Source organism: Bactrocera oleae, chromosome 6, assembly GCF_042242935.1.
Source record: "Bactrocera oleae isolate idBacOlea1 chromosome 6, idBacOlea1, whole genome shotgun sequence".
Classification (NCBI taxonomy): domain Eukaryota; kingdom Metazoa; phylum Arthropoda; class Insecta; order Diptera; family Tephritidae; genus Bactrocera; species Bactrocera oleae.
Window position 1 is genome coordinate 51,959,307 of NC_091540.1, and position 20,244 is coordinate 51,979,550.

The following is a 20,244-nucleotide window of genomic DNA, read 5'->3' on the forward strand; positions in this document are numbered from 1 at the left end:
CATAGTTTAAGTTAACTTTAGGAAAACTATTCTCATGAAAATTTTTATTTCAGACGTTTTGAAGAAAAACCATCCTTTGTATTATATCGATATTGATTTTCAATTTTTTAAAAAAAATGTTTCTTTCAGGCATTTGTTTTAAAACGGGATTTTTGAAATTAAAATTTCGCAGATTTAGAGAGTCCAATTATTATTATGTTGATGTAAATGCCACGAGGTATGATACAATTTTCAGCTGTATTCATTGCTTACTTTGTCGCTAGCAGCCGCTAAGGTTAGGCGTGTTTGTAATGAGCTTGGCGATTCTCGTTTGTTAAAAGAAATGGATCAAAGAATTTGTGCGTGCATTCTTGGCTCCGTGTGACTTGTTCAAATTTCCAAAAATAAAAAGAACCTTAAAGGTCCATCGTTTGACAAGCATAGATGACATTTAAAGCGTAGCACTGAAATAGCTAAAGACAATACCAAAAATCGAGTTTGATAATTGTCTCGACTATTGAAAGAAGCGCTGGCATAAGTGCGTCATATCGAATGGAGACTATTATCAATGCGACAACATGAATGTAGACAAATGAATAAATATCTCTGCTTACCTCAATAATTATCAAATTGTCGAAAAATATTGGTCATAAAAAAGCGATTATTTTGTTTATATGCTTTTGTTGCTATCATAGCTATTTTCTTTCGATACTGTGAAATTTGTAACTTTTTCAAAGCAATAAATTATAATAACGACCATTTAATTGCCATCGATTCGCCAAATGTGGACAGTGTTAAAACGACCACACAACCGGTATAAATGCACTAGCTGACATTTATGTAGATGTACAGACAGTTCAGCAAGCAGTTATACCACTTTAATAAGGCATCCACACTTGCTTTTATTGAAATCAGCTGAATAACTTGATTGTTTTTTACAAGAGAGCAGAACACAAACAGAGAGGAGATGAGACTGAATCGAAAACAACTATTATATGCATATTCTTCGTCTAATTGATTAAGATATTTATATACATACCTGTGAAGAGTTTACCTTGAATAATCTCAAATCATCATTTATTATAATCTAATTATTATAATCACTTTAGTATCATCATATCACCTCAAGTCACTCAATATGCAAATACGAGCCAATAAACGTAATTTGCACGCTTTGATTGCATATCATTAGAAACGTAAACAAAGCAAACAGCTGACATGATACTCTTATAGATACTTACATATATGCATTCATGTACATACATTTATTAATCAATAAAACCTTGGAAACGAACTTAGTGCCACCATAAACACACCTGTCGATTGTATAGCTTGAAAGCGTTCCAGCTGAAACACGCGATGGCTCCAACTAATCGAGCAATGTGAGCGAGCAAGCAATTCGGCGCATTCACAAATGCAACGGACGCTCACTGGGCGCGCAGAACCGCTCAGCAGTGACGACGCTTCCTAGACAACCGGCTGATTGCTGTCAAGCAACCGCTTCGGCTGCAACAATTATCGCAAATTACCTGCATTCATACCAACAAACAGTTATTTTATGAGAACCGCTCAACCGCTGAGACAGTGCGTCAGCTTTGCTGTGACTCTTATAAACCGGTAAAGCGATCATGATAGCCGTGAAGGCCAGCCGGAGAGCAAGCACAAACGAATACCGTCAAGTGTAGAACGCGACTCAGTGTGAGCACAGTTTATAAACTTTTATGAATTTAAGTGAGCGCGTGTGACTGTGTATGCGTATGTCAGTGGCATACAAATTGTGTGCTCGGAAGCGGGTCGCTGTACCGATTCTAATTGAAAATTCAAAACATGCTTTACGCATTTTGCCGTTTGATCTATTTTCGAAGCTTCGCAAACCATATTAGCTAACTTGCCATATAATGCATATTGTATATGTGGGTCGTCGATCGGTGTGCATTACTATTTTCTAGTATTTTTTAATTTTTTTTTTCATAGTTATTATTTTTATTTATATTTTATTTTTTTATTTCTTAAGTTTCTTTCGAGCGTTTGTTTCGCTTTTTGATTCTTCTTAATCGTTTTTTAACTTTTGATTATTCATTATTGTAGCGCATCTGCCAATGTCGGCGACCTCGAAAATGGATTTGGTATAAGCTTAAGCTTTTGTTTTTGTTGCCTAGTTGCCTATATTTTATATGTTTGCATTTTTTAAAACATACATACATACATACTTCTACACGTTTATCATTTGATGTCTATAGCATTCGCATTGCATTGCATTAAAATCCAATTTGTCGTCAGTTCGGTTCTTGGCAGTGAGCGGTGAGCAGCGCCATCACGCGTCCGTCCATATACATACATATACATATTGTACATACAAATGTATGTATATTGAGACTCACTCTATCAGTAGCGTGATCTTATCAAACAACGGTTTCTTTTACGAATTAATGTAAACGAAATTTTAATACACACACACATGTGCATACATATACATACCGGCATATGGTAAATTCATATACGATTAGATTTCGAAGCGGTCTATCGTCGCCCATTGATAAGCGCGCGTTTTTCGCCGCCGTCAAACTGAAGCCTGTGAGTACATTTCGGACGTACATACATACATACCTACATACGCCCTTTCATATGTATGTACATATGTGCAATATACAAATTTGTTTGATGCAGTAAACACTCTTTACAATTAAATAGAATGGAGAATACAATTGAGTTGTGGCGATTGTAAGTCGTCATAGCGTAGTGCTCGGCGCCCCAGTACAATTTCGGCGCTGAAACGATACGGATACGATTAACGGAAGTGCAGTGAAATTTTTTTTATACGACTAGTTATTCGTTTTACCCATTTGTCATACAAAATTAAGCGCTAAATCAGCAAATGTGAAGTGATTTATTATAATTTATAGTGCCTTCTTACTTAGTTAGTGAAAAAAAGAAAACGAAATTGAAAATGCCAGTAAAAGTGCAAACACCCACCAAAAGCCAGATCGACGAGCTGCGAAATTTATTCAACGAAAAATACGAGCAAAGTCCACCCGCAGGTAAGCAACAATGCAGTGACTTAATTACCTTGCACTGAGCTTGTCAGCTTGGCAAAATTTTATGACTGAATATCGAGCTTTTGTCATAAGAAAATGCTTTCATGTGTTGAAACATATACCATAAAAATCCAGAAAATAAATCAATAGAGTAAACTTTTGTTGCATTAAATTGAGAGGTCACTTCCATTATTCAGTTAAAGAGGTTTGTTTCCAACAACAATAGATAGTATAATAGGATTTTATCAACAAATTTGAATACAACACCTTGACAGAGAGCATACTTCCCCTTATAAGTATAAATGTAAACAAATAAATATAATACAAATATTTTGCATATATAATGTTTTGTATAAAATAAGTAGCCACACAGTTGACAAGTGACTTAAGTGTGTAAATGTTGCTTGATGCTTTCTAGGTTCTAATCCCAGACGTCAAATTAAAATATCTAAAATTTACTAAATAAAATGATATTACTCAATCATATTAGCTCAAAAAAAACTTCTTATAAAAATCCAACAGCTTTTCAAATGCGACTTAAAAGGTTAGGTCAGTCTACGATTTTCAAAACATCGATTTTTTCAATTATTCTAATTTTAAATTCTAAAAACTATATTTTACTTGGTGGAATAGAATAAAAAAAAAATGTTTTTCATATATAATCTACTGTAAGGCTGTGGCCTGTTGCACTTGAAATTTTTTCAAATGTAGTATTATAAATATTATTGCAATTTTTATAAACAAAAAAATATATAATTTTATACATATCAGTATGACAATGACACTAAAAATCTTTTTTACTCCCACATAAATTTTTTATAAAGCTTGACGGAGAGAAATTCGAGCCCTTGTCCTTGCACCTGGAATGAATTGTCAAAATTAGATATAATATTTTTTGAGGGATTTAGACTGTGCCAACCCCTCGAATTTTTTAGAATCGGCAGAGCATCAGCACACATATTGTATCACTTACTTGTATAAATCATCCGAGACTGCCGCAACGTCATAACCGACACGAACTGTCAAACTTTCAAGCTAATTGTAAACAAACCCTTTGAATGTATTTTTATGTCAAAAGCATCTTAACAATAATAACGAGTCGTACCTGCCGTAATATATGATTAATATTATTCTTGGTTGTATTAATAATACTACTAAAATTGTAGTAACTGTAGACTTGTTCAGCGTTCTACAGTTGTATTAGTATTTAGTTGAGCAATAAACTATTTGCCAATACTAATTGGTTATTAGGTATGTACTTTGTAAAATAAATAGTAATTAAGGAACAATTTCGTTGTCTACACAGTTGATTTGTGCTGACAAAAAATTGGATAATATTGAAACTTTAGAAATCGGAAAAAACATATACGTCGTATTTTACTTTAAAGCAGCCACTTTAAATAATCAAAATTTTAATTTTTAAGCTTAGAAATTATATTAGATGAAGTAAAGATTTACATATGTATATACGTAAAAAAATTATATTTGTTTGTACGTTACCTATATGCCGTGCAGGCTGAAAAACCTTTTTTTAGCAAAATTCGACTTTATTATTTAATATACTTATATAGTTGCCATCGCTTTGTTTTGATTAAACTTTGTCTTCTTTGTTAATTGTCGCAGTTCCGTGATTTCATCTTCCAAACGTTACAAATACCGTTATACAATAGTGTCTGTTGATAGTTTTTCCCTTAAAAAAAGGTGTTCAGCTCAAAAAAACCCAAATACGGTTCAGATTATTAAACTTTTTTTTGGAGTTCTGCTCAAAATCGACCAAAAACATTATTGGCACCAAAATTTCCATGGAGCTTGCATATCTTCTCATTCAAAAATAGTGTATCATTAACACACCAACATAGTTTTTATCAATTTTTTAATACCAAAACTTGCGTCATTCGAACTATACACTAAGTAATACTATATCACGAATAATTTTTTCAATAGTTGAGAAATATATTCAGATATCTTTTGAGGGTTATGCCTACTTGTTCTTACGATTTCCTGCTTAACGATTACAATGATAAACACTGACCATTTCCTAATGTACCTGTCGATTATATGTTGATCCATTTCTTATTTAATGTTCACTTTATCTTCTCTAAAATCTTTATCGTATCCCCAAGCAAACAGAGTGGTTGTATAAACGGTTCCTAACCCTTCTTACTGTCGTGAAATGTAATCTAATTTTTTTATACAACAGTGCAATTGATTAACTGACTGTGAGTGAATGCAGATGCTACCACAAGTATGTATATTTTTGCTAACTTGTGGTACTTTCTTTATTAGGGTCGGACAAATAATTCGCATAGTTTTTAAATTTGTATTGCATTGCCTATTTTCAGTAAGCGATATCGTAAGGTACATCTAAGGGAAACCCAAGTAAAATTGATTAGCAAATCATAACAAACCTGAAGTGATACGTAAAAATAATAAAGACTTGCCTATCTTTCGTTATTTCAGGAGAAAGATTAGGACTGAATAATGCAACTCTTATATTCGAAAATAATATCCATTTGCTTTTTAAATACGAAGAAGCCTTGAATGCCTCTTTAAATCTTAAAAAAAAGTCAAATTCCTTATTTATCAATATAGATTCTTATGCGCCATTACAAATAATTGCTATGTAAACAAAAATTCGCATAAACATAGGCGTTTCTATTGAAAACTAAATACTTTTAATACATTGTTCAAGACCAATCGTTGAGTAAAGGTTCAACCCTCATAAAACCATCCATTAACGCTGTTATATGTGCTTTGCTAATTTAATTAAATATTGTACATTTATTTCTAAATAACAAATGCTATACGGCACACCCCTAATGGAATATTTATGTTTGCACCATATTATATGTGCTCAAATTAGCAAATACTGCGGGTTCGTAGTGTAAAAGTCAGTGGCACTTATTTTATGGGCTTGTCGTCTGACCCCTAAACTTTTGTGTGATCTTCAACATATTACCTTGATGATAATTTCCAGCAAACTAATTGTAACTAAAGAACATATGTACGTATATGTAGATGCGTACCTATTAATGGCTGTGCATTCAATTTATGAGTAATTAAAATTTCTCATTAAGGAAATTATTGTTCAGCAAGCGCTTAGTTGTGCCATTAGATTATACGCTACTTATTATCATATCTTCACACATACATATGTTATGTATATGTACATATATAATAAGTATATATAATATATACAATATATGTAGCTAGATAAGATTTACAAGCGATTGAAAGTGGCAATCAGTTATTATTTTGGTTTTGATGGACTTTGCATTGTTTTTTCATTAATTGGTACTATAAAGTATAGAGATATACTGTTAGCCTTTATTATTTTCAAAACGGAAATTACCAACAAGAAAAAATTTAGAAAACTTCGACCTTTTTCATTTAATGTAACGGTTTACTTTATATTGATCTACAGCGCTTGAATCATGAAAATCCAATATACCGAATACAATGATTTTCGAATTCCGGATTAACGCCATATAAATATGCAAATAAGTAAGCCATAATTGAAAATATTGTTAGATGAGGATACTGTAGTTGGGTGTTAAAATTGGTGAAATCTTTTTCTGAATTACAATAGCACGCATGTACCTATTACATTGATATTCGCTCAATATATTTTTAAATGTGTGATTTATTTTAATAAAAATGGAATTTATATCGAGCATATTTCAGTATAATGCAAAAAGTAAATTAGATCTGTACTGACCTTTGCCTAACCGCAATATATCCAATATATGATTTTCGTCCTTCTGATTTATACCGTATATGGCGTCCAGTTTGTGTGATATTTTAAAAATAAAGCGGACATGTTTGGACATGTACGATATGCATTTCTCTTTTAAGTTTCCAACCATAATCGGCTGGCATTCCTGTGCTCCATTCCCCTTTATAGTATATCTCCATTAAGGAAATGTCTTAATGGAACCTCTCGCCTTGTTCGTCACTCACAAATTTGCCGAAAATAATCCAGCATTTATATTTTTAAGGACATATTACACTCCAAAGCTTTATATGACATTACAAGCTCATTTATCAAGTATTTGTATTTTTCCGATTTATGGTTTCCTAGAAAAACTTGGACAATGTTCAGTATATCAAAACATTTTCAGTATAGTTTTTCCTGCTCATTCAGTTTTTCTTTAAAGATTTTATTCTTTATCAGTTGCCGTATTTGTGGACCTACAATTATTCTTCTTCATGGTGTTTACTTAAAACAAGTTCCGGAGTAGAATCGAGTAGAATAGATTTTTTGATCGATTTGGAGGTTTTAACAATTCGGTACTATGTAGGATGGGTCCGCTGATATTTAAAATTTAATTCTCCACACACATTGCGAAAACTGTCGGATCGTGAGAACACTTTCGTGGAATGTTTAGGATAACCAACATATATATGTAGTTAGTCGAATGCAATAGTTATACAATCGTATAAATGAAGTTATTTAAAACAAGTAAGGAAGAGCTAAGTTCGGATGTAACCGAACATTGTATACTCTCGCAAAGTCAAATGGTATACTCGTTTGAGATTTCTTTGTGGATTGGCTGATATTTTCGGTAGAAGGTCAACTATAGGCACTGGGGTCCACATATTTAGTACTTAGGGGCTTAAACAGTTTTGGTTCGATTTAGACAATTTTTGGCCACAAGGTGGCATACTTTAAACGTATTATTCACGCAAAGTTTTACTCCGATATAATCATTGTTACCTGATTTGCATAGTGGAAAGTGAAAGAATCAGGTGGAATTGAAAATGGTGTTACATGGGAAGTAAGCGTGGTTGTAGTCCGATTTGGCCCATTTTCGCACTATGACATAGAAACATGAAAAGAACGTTATGCACCGAATTTGGTTGAAATTGGTGAAGCAGATCCCAAGATATGGGTTTTCACCTAAAAGTGTGCGGTGACACACCCACTGACTAATTTTGAACGCGGTTCCTATAAAGTCATCTTATACCATTACAGAGATAAAATTTAATGTTTCTGGCGTGTTTAGTGCTTGATTTATCGCGCTTTTAGTAGTTTTAAACAGTACCGTTATATGGGGAGTGGGCGGAGTTGCCACCCGATTTCAACTATTTTCACACCGTCAATAGAAGTGCTAAAAACATTTGCTTCCAGTGAATTTTGTTATTATAGCATTAGCGGTTTAGGAGATATGCACATTAAACCTATTAGAGGCGGGACCACGCCCACTTTTTAAAAAAAGTTTTAACTGCAGGTGCCCCTCCCTAATGTGATCCTGTGTACCAAATAACAGTCTTGTATCTTATTGCGGAGCTTAGTTATGGCAAGTTATTTGTTTTTAATTAATGGCGTTTTGTGGGCGTGGCAGTGGTCCGATTACGCCCATCTGCAATACCAACCGTCTCACGGTACCAAGAAACATGTCTACCAAGTTTCATGAAGATATCTCAATTTTTACTCAAGTTAGAGCTTGCACGGACGGACGGACAGACAGTCACCCGGAATTCAACTCGTCTCTTCATCCTGATCATTTATATATATATAACCCTATATCTAACTCGATTAGTTTTAGGTGATACAAACAACCGTTAGGTGAACAAAACTATTACTCTGTAGCAACAGGTTGCGAGAGTATAAAAAGACCTCTGATTGACCTTATGCCTAAAATGTCGGTTAATATACTTATGTTACATATTTCATTAATGCCAACATCAGATCACTATAGCATATAGCCGATCTACAAACTGAAAAATATTTCATTCGATGAGGTATCTTCAAGATATTTGGCGTAGGTTATTATCCAAGGTCGATCAAACTCAAATCCGTGTTTGGAAAACTATTTTATATGTCAAGGTATCGCTACGAAATTGGGCATAGAGTTATGCTATAAAAAATACACCTGTGAAAGGTATTATAGCTTTGATGCAGCAGATATTTTCATTTTTTTTTTTTAGGCATTTTATTTAATATATAAATAATCTCCAGAAGTAACACTAAAAAAGCCAACCTGGCAGTGTGAAAGATTATTCTGCTCAAAATTATCTCATATGCAAAAACCAAAAATAAATATTATTGCAATAGATGCATACAGCTAATGATAGAACTACTATCCACAATTTTGTTTTTTGACAAAACCAATATAATCTTTTTCGTTCTTCTAGTTTGACAAAGAAAAACTTCTCAAAATCCATCAAACCAGCGTTAACATAAAATTTATTGTTCTGCTTAATTTATTTCTTAGTACCCTTCCATCACATCGATCTCGAACGTATACGCAATGGAGATATGTGGCTAACACGTTTCCTCGAAATGTACGATTTGGACATGCAGATATCAATGGTTAAGCTTTGGGACACTTGTATATGGCGACAAGAGTATGGCACAAATGAACTAAACGAAAATAATTTGGTTAAGGAATATTTACACGACGGAGTTGTATTTGCACGTAATAAAGACTTGGATGGCAAGACATTGCTCATATTCCGAACCAAGCTACACGTGAAGGGCACCAAGAATATGGACGAAGTAATTCGCGTGGTAGTTTATTGGATCGAGCGAATCCAACGCGAAACAGATATGGATAAAATGACGATTTTCTTCGATATGGCCGGCACCGGCGTGTCCAGCATGGATATGGACTTTGTAAAACGCATCATCGAGACTTTCAAAATGTATTATCCGAATGCACTGAATTACATATTGATTTTCGAAATGGCATGGGTGCTGAATGGTAGAATGAAATTTAGTTTTCAAGGTGCATAAGTTCTTGATTGTTAATTTTTCTTTTTGCAGCGGCTTTCAAAATCATAAAGGGTTTTCTGCCTGCCAAAGCGCTGGAAATACTCAAAATGATATCGAAGAAGGACATAAATCAGTATATCGACAAAGCCAATTGCCTTGCCAGTTGGGGTGGCAATGACCTGTACGAATTCAAATTTGTGCCAGAAAAGTTGAGCAGACCTACTACACTGACTGTGATAACTAATGGAGCGCCGCCAAGCGAGCCAATTAGCCCTGATTCGCCGAATGATAAGAAGGTGAGTAAGACTCTTGACGTATATCATATGAACTGAGACGTGTTTGCAAAATAATATTAGAAAACGAAAACATATTTAGATATATTATATTATGTTAATCGGTAAGCAGGTGTGTGTATCATCACAATTGATTGCTATTAAAAATATACGTGCATATATATGACCAAAGAAAGGTGATTTAGCAAATAATAGCATACTTTTAGGGGATAATTGTCTTTTCAATTTTACCTTGTTAAATAAATAAAAACTTTATTTATATAAAAACATAAATAGTTATAACTATATTTTAGTTCTGTGATAATTATAAACACCATGGTTTAATTACCTATTTGGCAGATTAACGATAAAAATTCACGCTTAAAATTAAAACTAATGGCCTGTCGGAAAAAAAACTGACTCCAAGCTTTTCAATGCTATCTTCGACATTTCTTTGCACGCTTTCTTTGCGCGCAACAAAGCATCGAATTTAATTTGTATAAGAGAGGATGACATCTCTTTTGGTATAATCGCTATTAACAATGGTACCGAGTTTTGCTTTGCATATTTTAGACCAGTTTTACTATTGTGAATGAATTCAATAAAAAATGAAATATACAAATATCTTTTATACTTTCATATTAAGAACTTAGCACTTAAAATCAATTACAAAAGTTTATAGAAAACATAACTAAGAGGTTACTAAAACGTTTTTTAACCTTAAAAAAAAAAGAATTCAATTTACAAGTTAATCTCATCTCAATTGCATATTTTTGTATATACAAAATTAAGCTACGGTCTTAATGCTCTCTCTCCATGCAATCCATAGCATTACAGAATGAGGTCAATTTTTCCTACTGGTCAACCATTTAATAGCTACAATAGAAAAACGTGTACACAGGCCGCGCCTAAAAGTTATCAACGCAAAACATTAACTAAACACTATCGGATTGTGTAGCATATTGACAATAAGCAAAAGCGGAAAACCGGAAGGGGACAGTATTTTATACATAGTTGCATGTTCAACAGACATAAGTACTTACGCAATAGTATTTAAAGGCTCGATTTAAAGCAAAATAAGAGCACGCTTGTCGTTATCGTGTTCCAAGAAGTCATATAAATTTGTACATACATATATAACTGTAAATAATACTCAACTCTAATGCCAAATTACCACTAACTGCGGCGATGAGAGCCGCGACTAGCGCAAGCGACGAGATAGTGGCTCTATTTGAACACACATCTCGGCAATTATCGACAATATACAATGGAATCCATAATATTTGTTTTTATTGGCGAAAAGTTGACTTAACTATTTTTGACACGCATTGTAGCCGTTTTAGTTTTCTAATTGATTTTCGGCATTGAGCTGAAGACATATAGATTACTTACAATGGATTGGATACCATATAGTAATTGTAATGTAATTGCAAATGTAATGTTTGTAAAATTGTACATTCATACATCCATTCATATAACTAATTTATATATTAGTCAGCTGAGCTTATATTCAACATAACCTTAACAAAAAACGATTGCTTGATAAGGATTTAGAGCATGGGGTATCAAAGAACTTAAATTGTTGTGGCGAATGTCGATTCGGTAGAAAATTAGAGCTTTTTGCCATTCGTATGAATTCTGTTTCAACTGTTGTGGCATCGTTTGTTTTCGATAATAACTGTGGAGCAAGTGGGACTGCGATTATTATATTATATGCAAAGGAATTTGGAAAACTATTGCTGTAAGCATTTATTTGACACTCATATTTAAGTGAAGTTCCTAAATAACTTACATAGAGAGTCAATACTAATAAATTGTTGTAAATATAAAAAAATATTAATCAAAAATCGCTTGGACGAAGTTGAGAATTGCAGCGCCCTCTGCACTGTCATACATTTTGTGGTGAAGATGTTAGTCTTCAAGTGTGTAAATGATTTGTTGTAGAATAATCTAACCATACGTATATATAAAGTTCCGTATCCAGAGTGAATCACACGTGAACATTATGCATTATTTATTTTAGTAGTCTCGAAGAGAGAGCAACGAGAAGAAGCTGAAGAATAAATGGTAATAAACACATTGCAAAGAATATTTAAACGAATGAATTAAATTAAAAAGGCATAAATAACTTTTTTTTGCGCGAATCCAGAACAGAAATGGTTGTGTGAAAATACCAGTGCAACTGAAAAGCTCGTATTGTCTAAAAACTTTATGGTAAATTAAAATTTTATTATTCAATATACATATGTATGTACCATACTTACCATGTAGGTAATACGGTAGGTTTCTTATACCCTGAACAGGGTATATTAAGTTTGTCACGATGTTTGTAACACCCAAAAGGAAACGTCAAAGACCCCATAAAATACATATTTTATATAAATGATCAGCGTAACAAGCTAAGCCGATTTAGCCATATGAACTAGTCCCTCAGTTTTTAGATATCGATCTGAAATTTTGCAACCATTTCATTAAATTCATCTTTTTTTAAGATTTTGAAATTTACTCAATTTTGTATTTTTCGCATACTGTATATATTAATAATTTTTTTTTTTTGCTTTATGACCTATTCTAATAATAGATAGCGCTCATCGGTGAGTTACAAATGTTCCATTGTGCTACATATCATCTGAGCAAATTAGACCCGGACTCACAAAAAACTACATTTTATGTATAAATCTATATTTTAGTCTTCAAAATAGGCTCCTGAGTCAATACAACCAACCAACACTTTATACAATTTTCCATACACTTGTTATAAGCCTCCGAAAATCACATACATACATATGTATACACTTAGAGTGAATCCAAATTAACTTTGTAATTTTTAAGAACTACAATAATATATTGAAATTAATATTTTTTTCTAAAACACAACCGCAATGTGAACATTTTGCATTCTTACACTTAAAAATTCAAAGTTGCATATTTAATGGTTTCATAAAACTTTAGATACATATGTATGTACATTTTTGTGTCTGCTCTTGCCTAAAGATAAACAGATTACAATATACAAGTATGTACTATATGTACATATGTATATGAACAATGTAATCTCAATCTATGTATATAACAATAGAAATTTTAAAACTTATTGCTGCAAATCGCATTAAAGCTTAATAGTTCAACAGTAGCTGACCTCCTCGTGGATCCACCACTGTTCAACATACATACATATGTATACCTACACGCATTTTCTACTCTGTTGCTCTCTTCTTCATCATTTTATATACACACAAAAATATATAGATCCTTTTTTAATTTTTTATATTCCAACTTCAATTCACAATTAATTGCTATTTAATGTTAGCTAATCTCTATATTTATACATACTTACAAGTATACTATAATATATATAAATATCAATGTGTTTGCAAATTTAGCTTACACAGTTGCACATGACAATACACACATACATATTCAATTGTGCGGCGCGCTAATTTCTAGTTCTCCTTCAAGCATATTCGATTAATAGAATGCACAAATGTGTGTATTTGTATCTCTTTGTAATACTAACATTATATGTACATATGTCAAACCTTACAATCTGCCTCCATATCATTCCCATTTATTCATCTATTTCTTTGGGTGAGCTTTTCACTCCGTATGAAATTCTTTATTGTTTATTGTTTTGTTATATCTTTTGATCGTCGTTTGCGTTGGATTGCGTTTCTGGTTTAAGCTTTATATGTATGAATGTAAGCTAACCCAGTGGCAAATGTCTGGGGCCAAGCTTAAGAAAATGCTGTTAGCACTAGTAATGGCAAGAGAACTCGATTAAAATGGGAGATTTTAAATAGTTATTAAAATTATATAGTGTTATGTAACTATAAAAGTCAATTACGATGAGAAGGCTGAAAGTTTTTTTTAAGCAAAGCTTTTGAACGCCCATGGAAATAAGTTAGAGAGGACTTGAGATTTGCATGTACGGATATTGCTGTAACATATAACATATATTACCAAGATGCCGTTATATTTGACTAAGTTTAACAAACTAAAAAACGACTGTGTTAAAATTTCAGTTTACCTTTGTGTTCTCAATTTTTATTTTTAAGTAAACGACCCTTTTCTAAGTAATGTAATGTATTTTAAACCTGAATAAGGCTAACTCTTATCCAAAAGGAATTGTCGGAGATACTATAACATATACATATATGTATATTTAAATGATCAGCGTCGGAACCGATATACATTTATAGCTGCTACACAAGCTGTCCGATCCAAATAAAGTCGTCGGATGGAAAATTTTTATAATTGACAGATAGCTTCACAAAATCTGGCATGGATTATTAGAAGACAACGCTACAATTTCCGAATAAATCATTCAAATCGAACCTCCATAGCTGCCAATCGATGAAAATCAAGTTCTTGTATGGAAAACTTTTGTATTTGTGAAGTGTATTATATCTCCAATGTCACAGAAGTTACGATTTTTTCTTGTATTTTTACACAAATGTACAAAATGTTACATTTCCATATCACCTGCTTTGTTTTCGAAAAAAAATTACTATGCAAATATGGAAATTATCCAGAAAATTCCGCAGATGGTTTACAACATAAAAATACAAAAACAAAAATTAATTTAATTAATTAATTACAACACAATGTACAGTACAAAATTACAATAACAAAAATTATTTAAATGAGTAATTAAAATTGAATTATTTTTGATTCTGGAAATGATTGCGTTACCAGATTTTTAATACTCATGTGGGAATAAATATTGTTTATGCTTGTATATACATATACTCGTATTCGTATCGAATTAGAAATTAATCATAACAATAAAAACAAAAATTTTAGCGTTTTGAATTTCAAATAATTATTTTAAATAAGGCATATTCATAAGTAATACAATGGAATAACGTACTAATTGAAATAACCACTGGTGACACTCCCTACTTACCTTTTCTTTACCTGAGGCCATATCTACCTGATTGAAATTGCGCCTGTCGATTTCTCTGCTAGGCCATGCAAGTTCTGTGTGTGCACATATATACAATTTGAGATATGTATTGTTCTTGTTATTGGTATAAATTCTACTGAAGTGTTTAGTATTGTTGGAGCGCGTAATGCTGCTGGTGGTTTAGTTGTTGTTTTGGCATTTGAAGCTCTTTGTCTTTTGTTTTTATTGCTTCATTTTCACATAGCTATATCAATGAATGTGTGTATGTATGTGGATAAGTAGCATATCATATATATTTTGTGTTTAAAAATATGTGCATAAATATGTACTCGTACAGATACCTATGTATGTATTTACTCAACATGTTGGCCACTGGCGACGCTAATGCCGCCGCTATGGATGTCGTTTGTTGGTTGTTTTCAGTTGATTCTCGGTTGCCGCGCCGCTTTCATTAGTTACTCGTGAGTGGTTCGTTTGTGCCTTAATATTTATGTACCAACGCATGTTTTTTTTATAATTTTATATAAATAATGTGTTAATAAATTTATAGCTTTGAGTGTAAGAACGAATTTCGAGTGAGGAAAGTAATAAAATTCTGATTTATTTGCCTTCATCAAATATAATATTAATATATGTAAATTATACCTATTTTTGGTAAAGAAAAACATAAAGTGTGAGGCAATGTTCGCAACGCGATCGGCTGAATCTGTGAAGTGTTAAAGTATAGCAATTATTTAAACGCTTCTAAACAAAGTGTTTTTCAGTAAATAAAAGCACATACAAATATTAGCGGAATTAAGTAAGCAGGCAACCAACTGTTGTGCGAATAATCCAGGCAGTGTGTATAGAATACGGAAACGAGAAACAGCAAAAAATTAATATTCTGTCAAGATGCCCAGGGTATGTGATCACGTTCATATATGCTTAATTTTAAGATTACCAATAAGTACGGCTTAAATGTGCTGACCTTGTACATGTGTACATGGTATATACATATACATATGTACTAATTTATTTGTGTATATAAGAACATATTTCTGTCTTCTCATATATATTTGTGTATATCTTTACGTATATTTGTATGTATAAATCATAGAAAGATTAGGATCATTAGAACATAAAATGTGGACATCTTTATAGATCATCCATTAATATAGTAAATTCAAAAGTATAACATTTTCATACCATCTGATCGAATCCGCCCAGTAGACAGTGTCAACACTCCCAAGACTGTCGCGGCTGACACAACCGACGCTAACCAAATTTATATATCCCAGTCTAGAACCGATACCTTTACTTTTGGAGAATTCCTTAAAACTGGCCCGACCATATTTTACGTTACAACAAAAACACACACTACATAATTCCTCAACTGAACATGTTTACTAATCTCATATTTTGATTTGGCAAACAAACGAAATTAATAAACTTGCAAAGAGCTGTTGTGAAAAATTTGATAAAAATATGCATTACCCAGATTTACTATCAAAATCTCCACAAACTTTAACAGTAAATTTTTATTTAAGTATCATTTTTAATAAAAGCATAAAAGCGGCTCATCACTGATAGCCTATATAACATTTAATATTATATAAAAATGTCAGCTACGTTTCATTCCTTTGCAATCAAGTCAACATTTTGTTAATGTTCGGTTAAATAAAATACCTCAATAACTCACACATCTGGCATTTTGTCTATAATTCGAATTGCGAACAGCTGTTATTCACTTACCACACTATTGAGGTGAATATTAGAGTTGCAAAATTTTCTAGTTAAACATTTGTGTGTAGTTTTTAGTATAATAATTTGTCGTTTTTGCGAAAATGTACGTAAATGATTTGTAACTAAAACTTTAATAGAAAAAACTCACGACAATCAAATAATTTTAAAGTAAATCGGACAAATTTATGTAGAAAAGAAATATTTCTATTGCATTTAAAAGCGTTTCGTGGTGCTGACTGATCAAAATAAGCAGGGCGTTTATTGAAAATTATTTTAATACCGGTGCGTAAAAATAAAACAAAAGTAACTGAAATTCTAAAATAAAGACGTATTTTTCTGTAAGAAAAGTGTTGTTTTTTTTATCAACTAAGCTTGATTGAAATATATATTTATATTATATGTAAATATGTTGAAAATCAATTCAACGATTCATAGAAAATTCAATAAGGTGACCAAGTGCAGCTTTGTCGCAAAAAGTGGAAACAAAATTACAATATAGCATGTGAAATGTTTTTGACAAATTTAAGAGTATTTTCTTTGTTTCTTTTTTATCTTCAACCGTTTCGAAATTTGAAAAAATTTTGCAAATATTTTCATTTAAAATTTCAAAAACAAATCTAGTAATATAAATAAGAACAAATGACATTTTCGTGAATAAACCACAATAAGAAATAGTAATTTGAATAATGATTTCACTTAAACGTATGGCCTCTTCTCGCTGTGATATTACCAATCTACATTTTATTAGCAACCATAATAGAGAGAAGAATAAAAACACAAAATATTTCCAGCCGTTTTGGATTTTTGGCAATGAAGTGAATGAATGGAAGGGAACGGTAGTGTTATTAATAGTTTAATAGTTTGCTGTGAAGCTCATTTAATAACAACTGAATACAATGTTTTTAACTACATATTGAACATGTTTTATTGAGTTTAACTCTAACGCTTGCTCTAAAGTATACTTTAATAGTTTCTAATACAGTTATTGTGATGGTAGTCCTTAGTCAAACATAAATGTGGTATCGTTTCGGTTAAAAAGAACCAATTTTTTATCTTGTCTTTACAAAGGAATTACCTGAACTACAATATTACATTGAAGAGATTATATTTCAAAATATAATAATGTATTTTTATACTATGTGTGCTTTATAATAACTGTTGAAAGTAAAAAAATGTATACTTGCAAGTATTTCCTTGCAGGGAAACCATACATATCCGTTATTGTGTTAAGTATTGGTATGCCCATTTATTCATACATATGCATGTGTATTTTATACTTGTAATAAAATTAAATAAAAAAACATACTATGCCTAATACAAAAATAGAAAGTGTAAGCATTTAATCAAAGCGTTTGAGAGCTCTTAATAGAATGATGAAGGGTTCATTGAAATTGAACTAAAAAGACTGAAAAGCGACAGTGCACAAATTTGCAGATAAAAACCTACATACATATATGTATAACAATTTGCAAGTCTTTCCTCTGTTTTGATGCTCAAGCAAAGTCCTTTAAAAAGTGTTACAAAGTACAATATTATGCACATATAATCTTACAATTGTATGTTTGTCTTTATACACTGAATCGAACCCAATGCGTTAGTAAATTGCCAATCTTTCAGCATTCATTCGCCGACAGTTGTGGTGGGTAATGGAAAGTTAATATAGTTGACCGAGTGTTTCTATAATATCGAATGGAAAAATATTTTGCAACAACGACTTAAATATTGATTTATGTCATTATATTTTTAAAAATATTTAATAAACCGTTTTCTTCAGGTACACTTTGCCAACAACAACCGGATGTACGCGGGAGCTGAAATGCCGGAATGTGAGCGAGGCTATCAAACCTTGGACCCAATGAGTAAGTGTATTCATATGTTCTGAATTATATATTTTTGTAGTAGATAAGGTAAAATTTTTCATTAGAGTGTATTCCAAAATTGTGTAAATCCAAATTTTTACTGTTATTTTTATACCCTTAACAGGGCATATTAATTTTGCCACGAAGTTTGTGACACTCAGAAGAACCCTATGAAATATACATATAAAAATAATCAGCGTGACGAGCTGGGTCGATTTAGCCATGCCCGTCTGCCTTTATATACGCGAACTAGAGTCAGTTTTTGACATATCGATCTGAAATTTGGCACATGTCCTTTTCTCTCCAAGAAGCTGCTCATTTGTCGGAACCCCTAATATCGGACTATTATAGCAGTCCTTGTATGGAAAGCTTTATTATTTGACAAGATATCCTTACAAAATTTGGCGAAGACAATTGCCCAAGATAAGAGTACAAGCTCTGAACAAATTTTTCAGATCGGACCAATATAGCATACAGCTCCCATACAAACTGACCCATCAAAATCAGTTCTTGTATGGAAAATTCTATATATCTGAAGGGTATTTTAGCTTCGGTGCAACCAAAGTTCAAGTTTTTCTTGTTTATTTTTTAATTACATGGTTATGTAATTCCATTAAATAGTTCAGGTATTATTTTTACAGCGAATGTAACATTTAAATTTGAATAATAGGCTATTGCCTGTAACTTCAAACAAACAAAAAATATACATAAACTTTGTCAAAATTGAACATACAATTTAGAATTTCTTAATTTATTAAAATTCAACAAAAATTCTTAACATTTAGGCACAATGCTTAGAATTTCACCAAACGATAATATATACTTCAATCGGGGCGAAAATAGCGAGAGCATAATAGAACTCACATGCATCGGAAAACAGGCTATAACTTATAAGGTAAGTTTCTTCTCCATTTGCGAAAAACCTCTTCCTAATTATGTACACACTTATACATATGTACACGCAGATTCAAACAACTTCGCCAGAAAAATTTCGAGTGCGTCCACGCTGTGGCTATTTAGCACCGTCTGAGACAGTTTCGGTGAACATTATGTTGAAGCAGGACTATCATTTGGGTGAGTCGCCGAAGGATAAATTTCTCGTGATGTGTATGCCAGCACCTGTGGGTATAGAGCCATCACAGCAAAGTATGAGTGAAGCTTGGAAAATGAAACCTCAAAATGGCAATGATGTGGAGCAACATCGCTTAACCTGCAACTACAGAAGCAGTGCAAGTGCAGCAAGTACACCCGGTACTTGCGCCTGTGGAAAAACTACAATGTTCAACGGTGGTCCGGATGAGGGTTTTGCATCCACGAAGAGTACCAACACTTCGGATGTAAGTAGAACTTTTGGCTTTTTTACAAATCGAATTTGCAAATACAAAATTACCTCCGCACATACATATGTATATACTAATGTCATGTATCTCAATTTTCTCAACAGCTGTCAACACAAGCTAAACTCCTGGAAAGCCAATTGAGATTTACACAAATTCTACAATGTATTACGCTCGTATTTTTACTGGGACTCTGTGTCGCGGTCGTTTATCTACTAAAGACGCAACTAAATCATCTGCCCGGCTGCATCGGTGATGAGGAATGCAGTGCTTCGGCCAATTGTCAAAGCCGAAATCTATAATATTTACTTTCAAAATGCAATTTGACCAAGCAGCACCTACCGGTACCCACTGCTGTGGAGAAACTTCGTAGACGAGGTCATGGTAGTAGTAGTGGTGAGCAGACAACTGCTTGC

General features: G+C 32.5%; 1 protein-coding gene across 1 annotated transcript; it reads left to right on the plus strand.

Moving 5' to 3' along the window:
• Positions 1-2,295: 2,295 nt before the first annotated feature.
• LOC106625769 (motile sperm domain-containing protein 2) lies at positions 2,296-20,144 on the plus strand. Its single transcript, XM_036359139.2, has 7 exons — positions 2,296-3,017; positions 9,233-9,721; positions 9,784-10,028; positions 18,407-18,491; positions 19,277-19,386; positions 19,457-19,828; positions 19,936-20,144. Exons 1-7 carry the CDS (start codon positions 2,927-2,929, stop codon positions 20,128-20,130), a joined length of 1,587 nt encoding a protein of 528 aa, XP_036215032.2. The 5' UTR covers positions 2,296-2,926; the 3' UTR covers positions 20,131-20,144.
• The last annotated feature ends 100 nt before the right edge of the window (positions 20,145-20,244 follow it).

Bases quoted from the DNA above. Each gene is read 5' to 3' on its own strand.
- LOC106625769 (XM_036359139.2), top strand. From the start codon at position 2,927: ATGCCAGTAAAAGTGCAAACACCCACCAAAAGCCAGATCGACGAGCTG. The intron at 3,018-9,232 runs GTAAGCAACAAT...TTTATTTCTTAG, and splicing joins CGAGCAAAGTCCACCCGCAG to TACCCTTCCATCACATCGAT. The intron at 10,029-18,406 runs GTGAGTAAGACT...CGTTTTCTTCAG, and splicing joins ATTCGCCGAATGATAAGAAG to GTACACTTTGCCAACAACAA.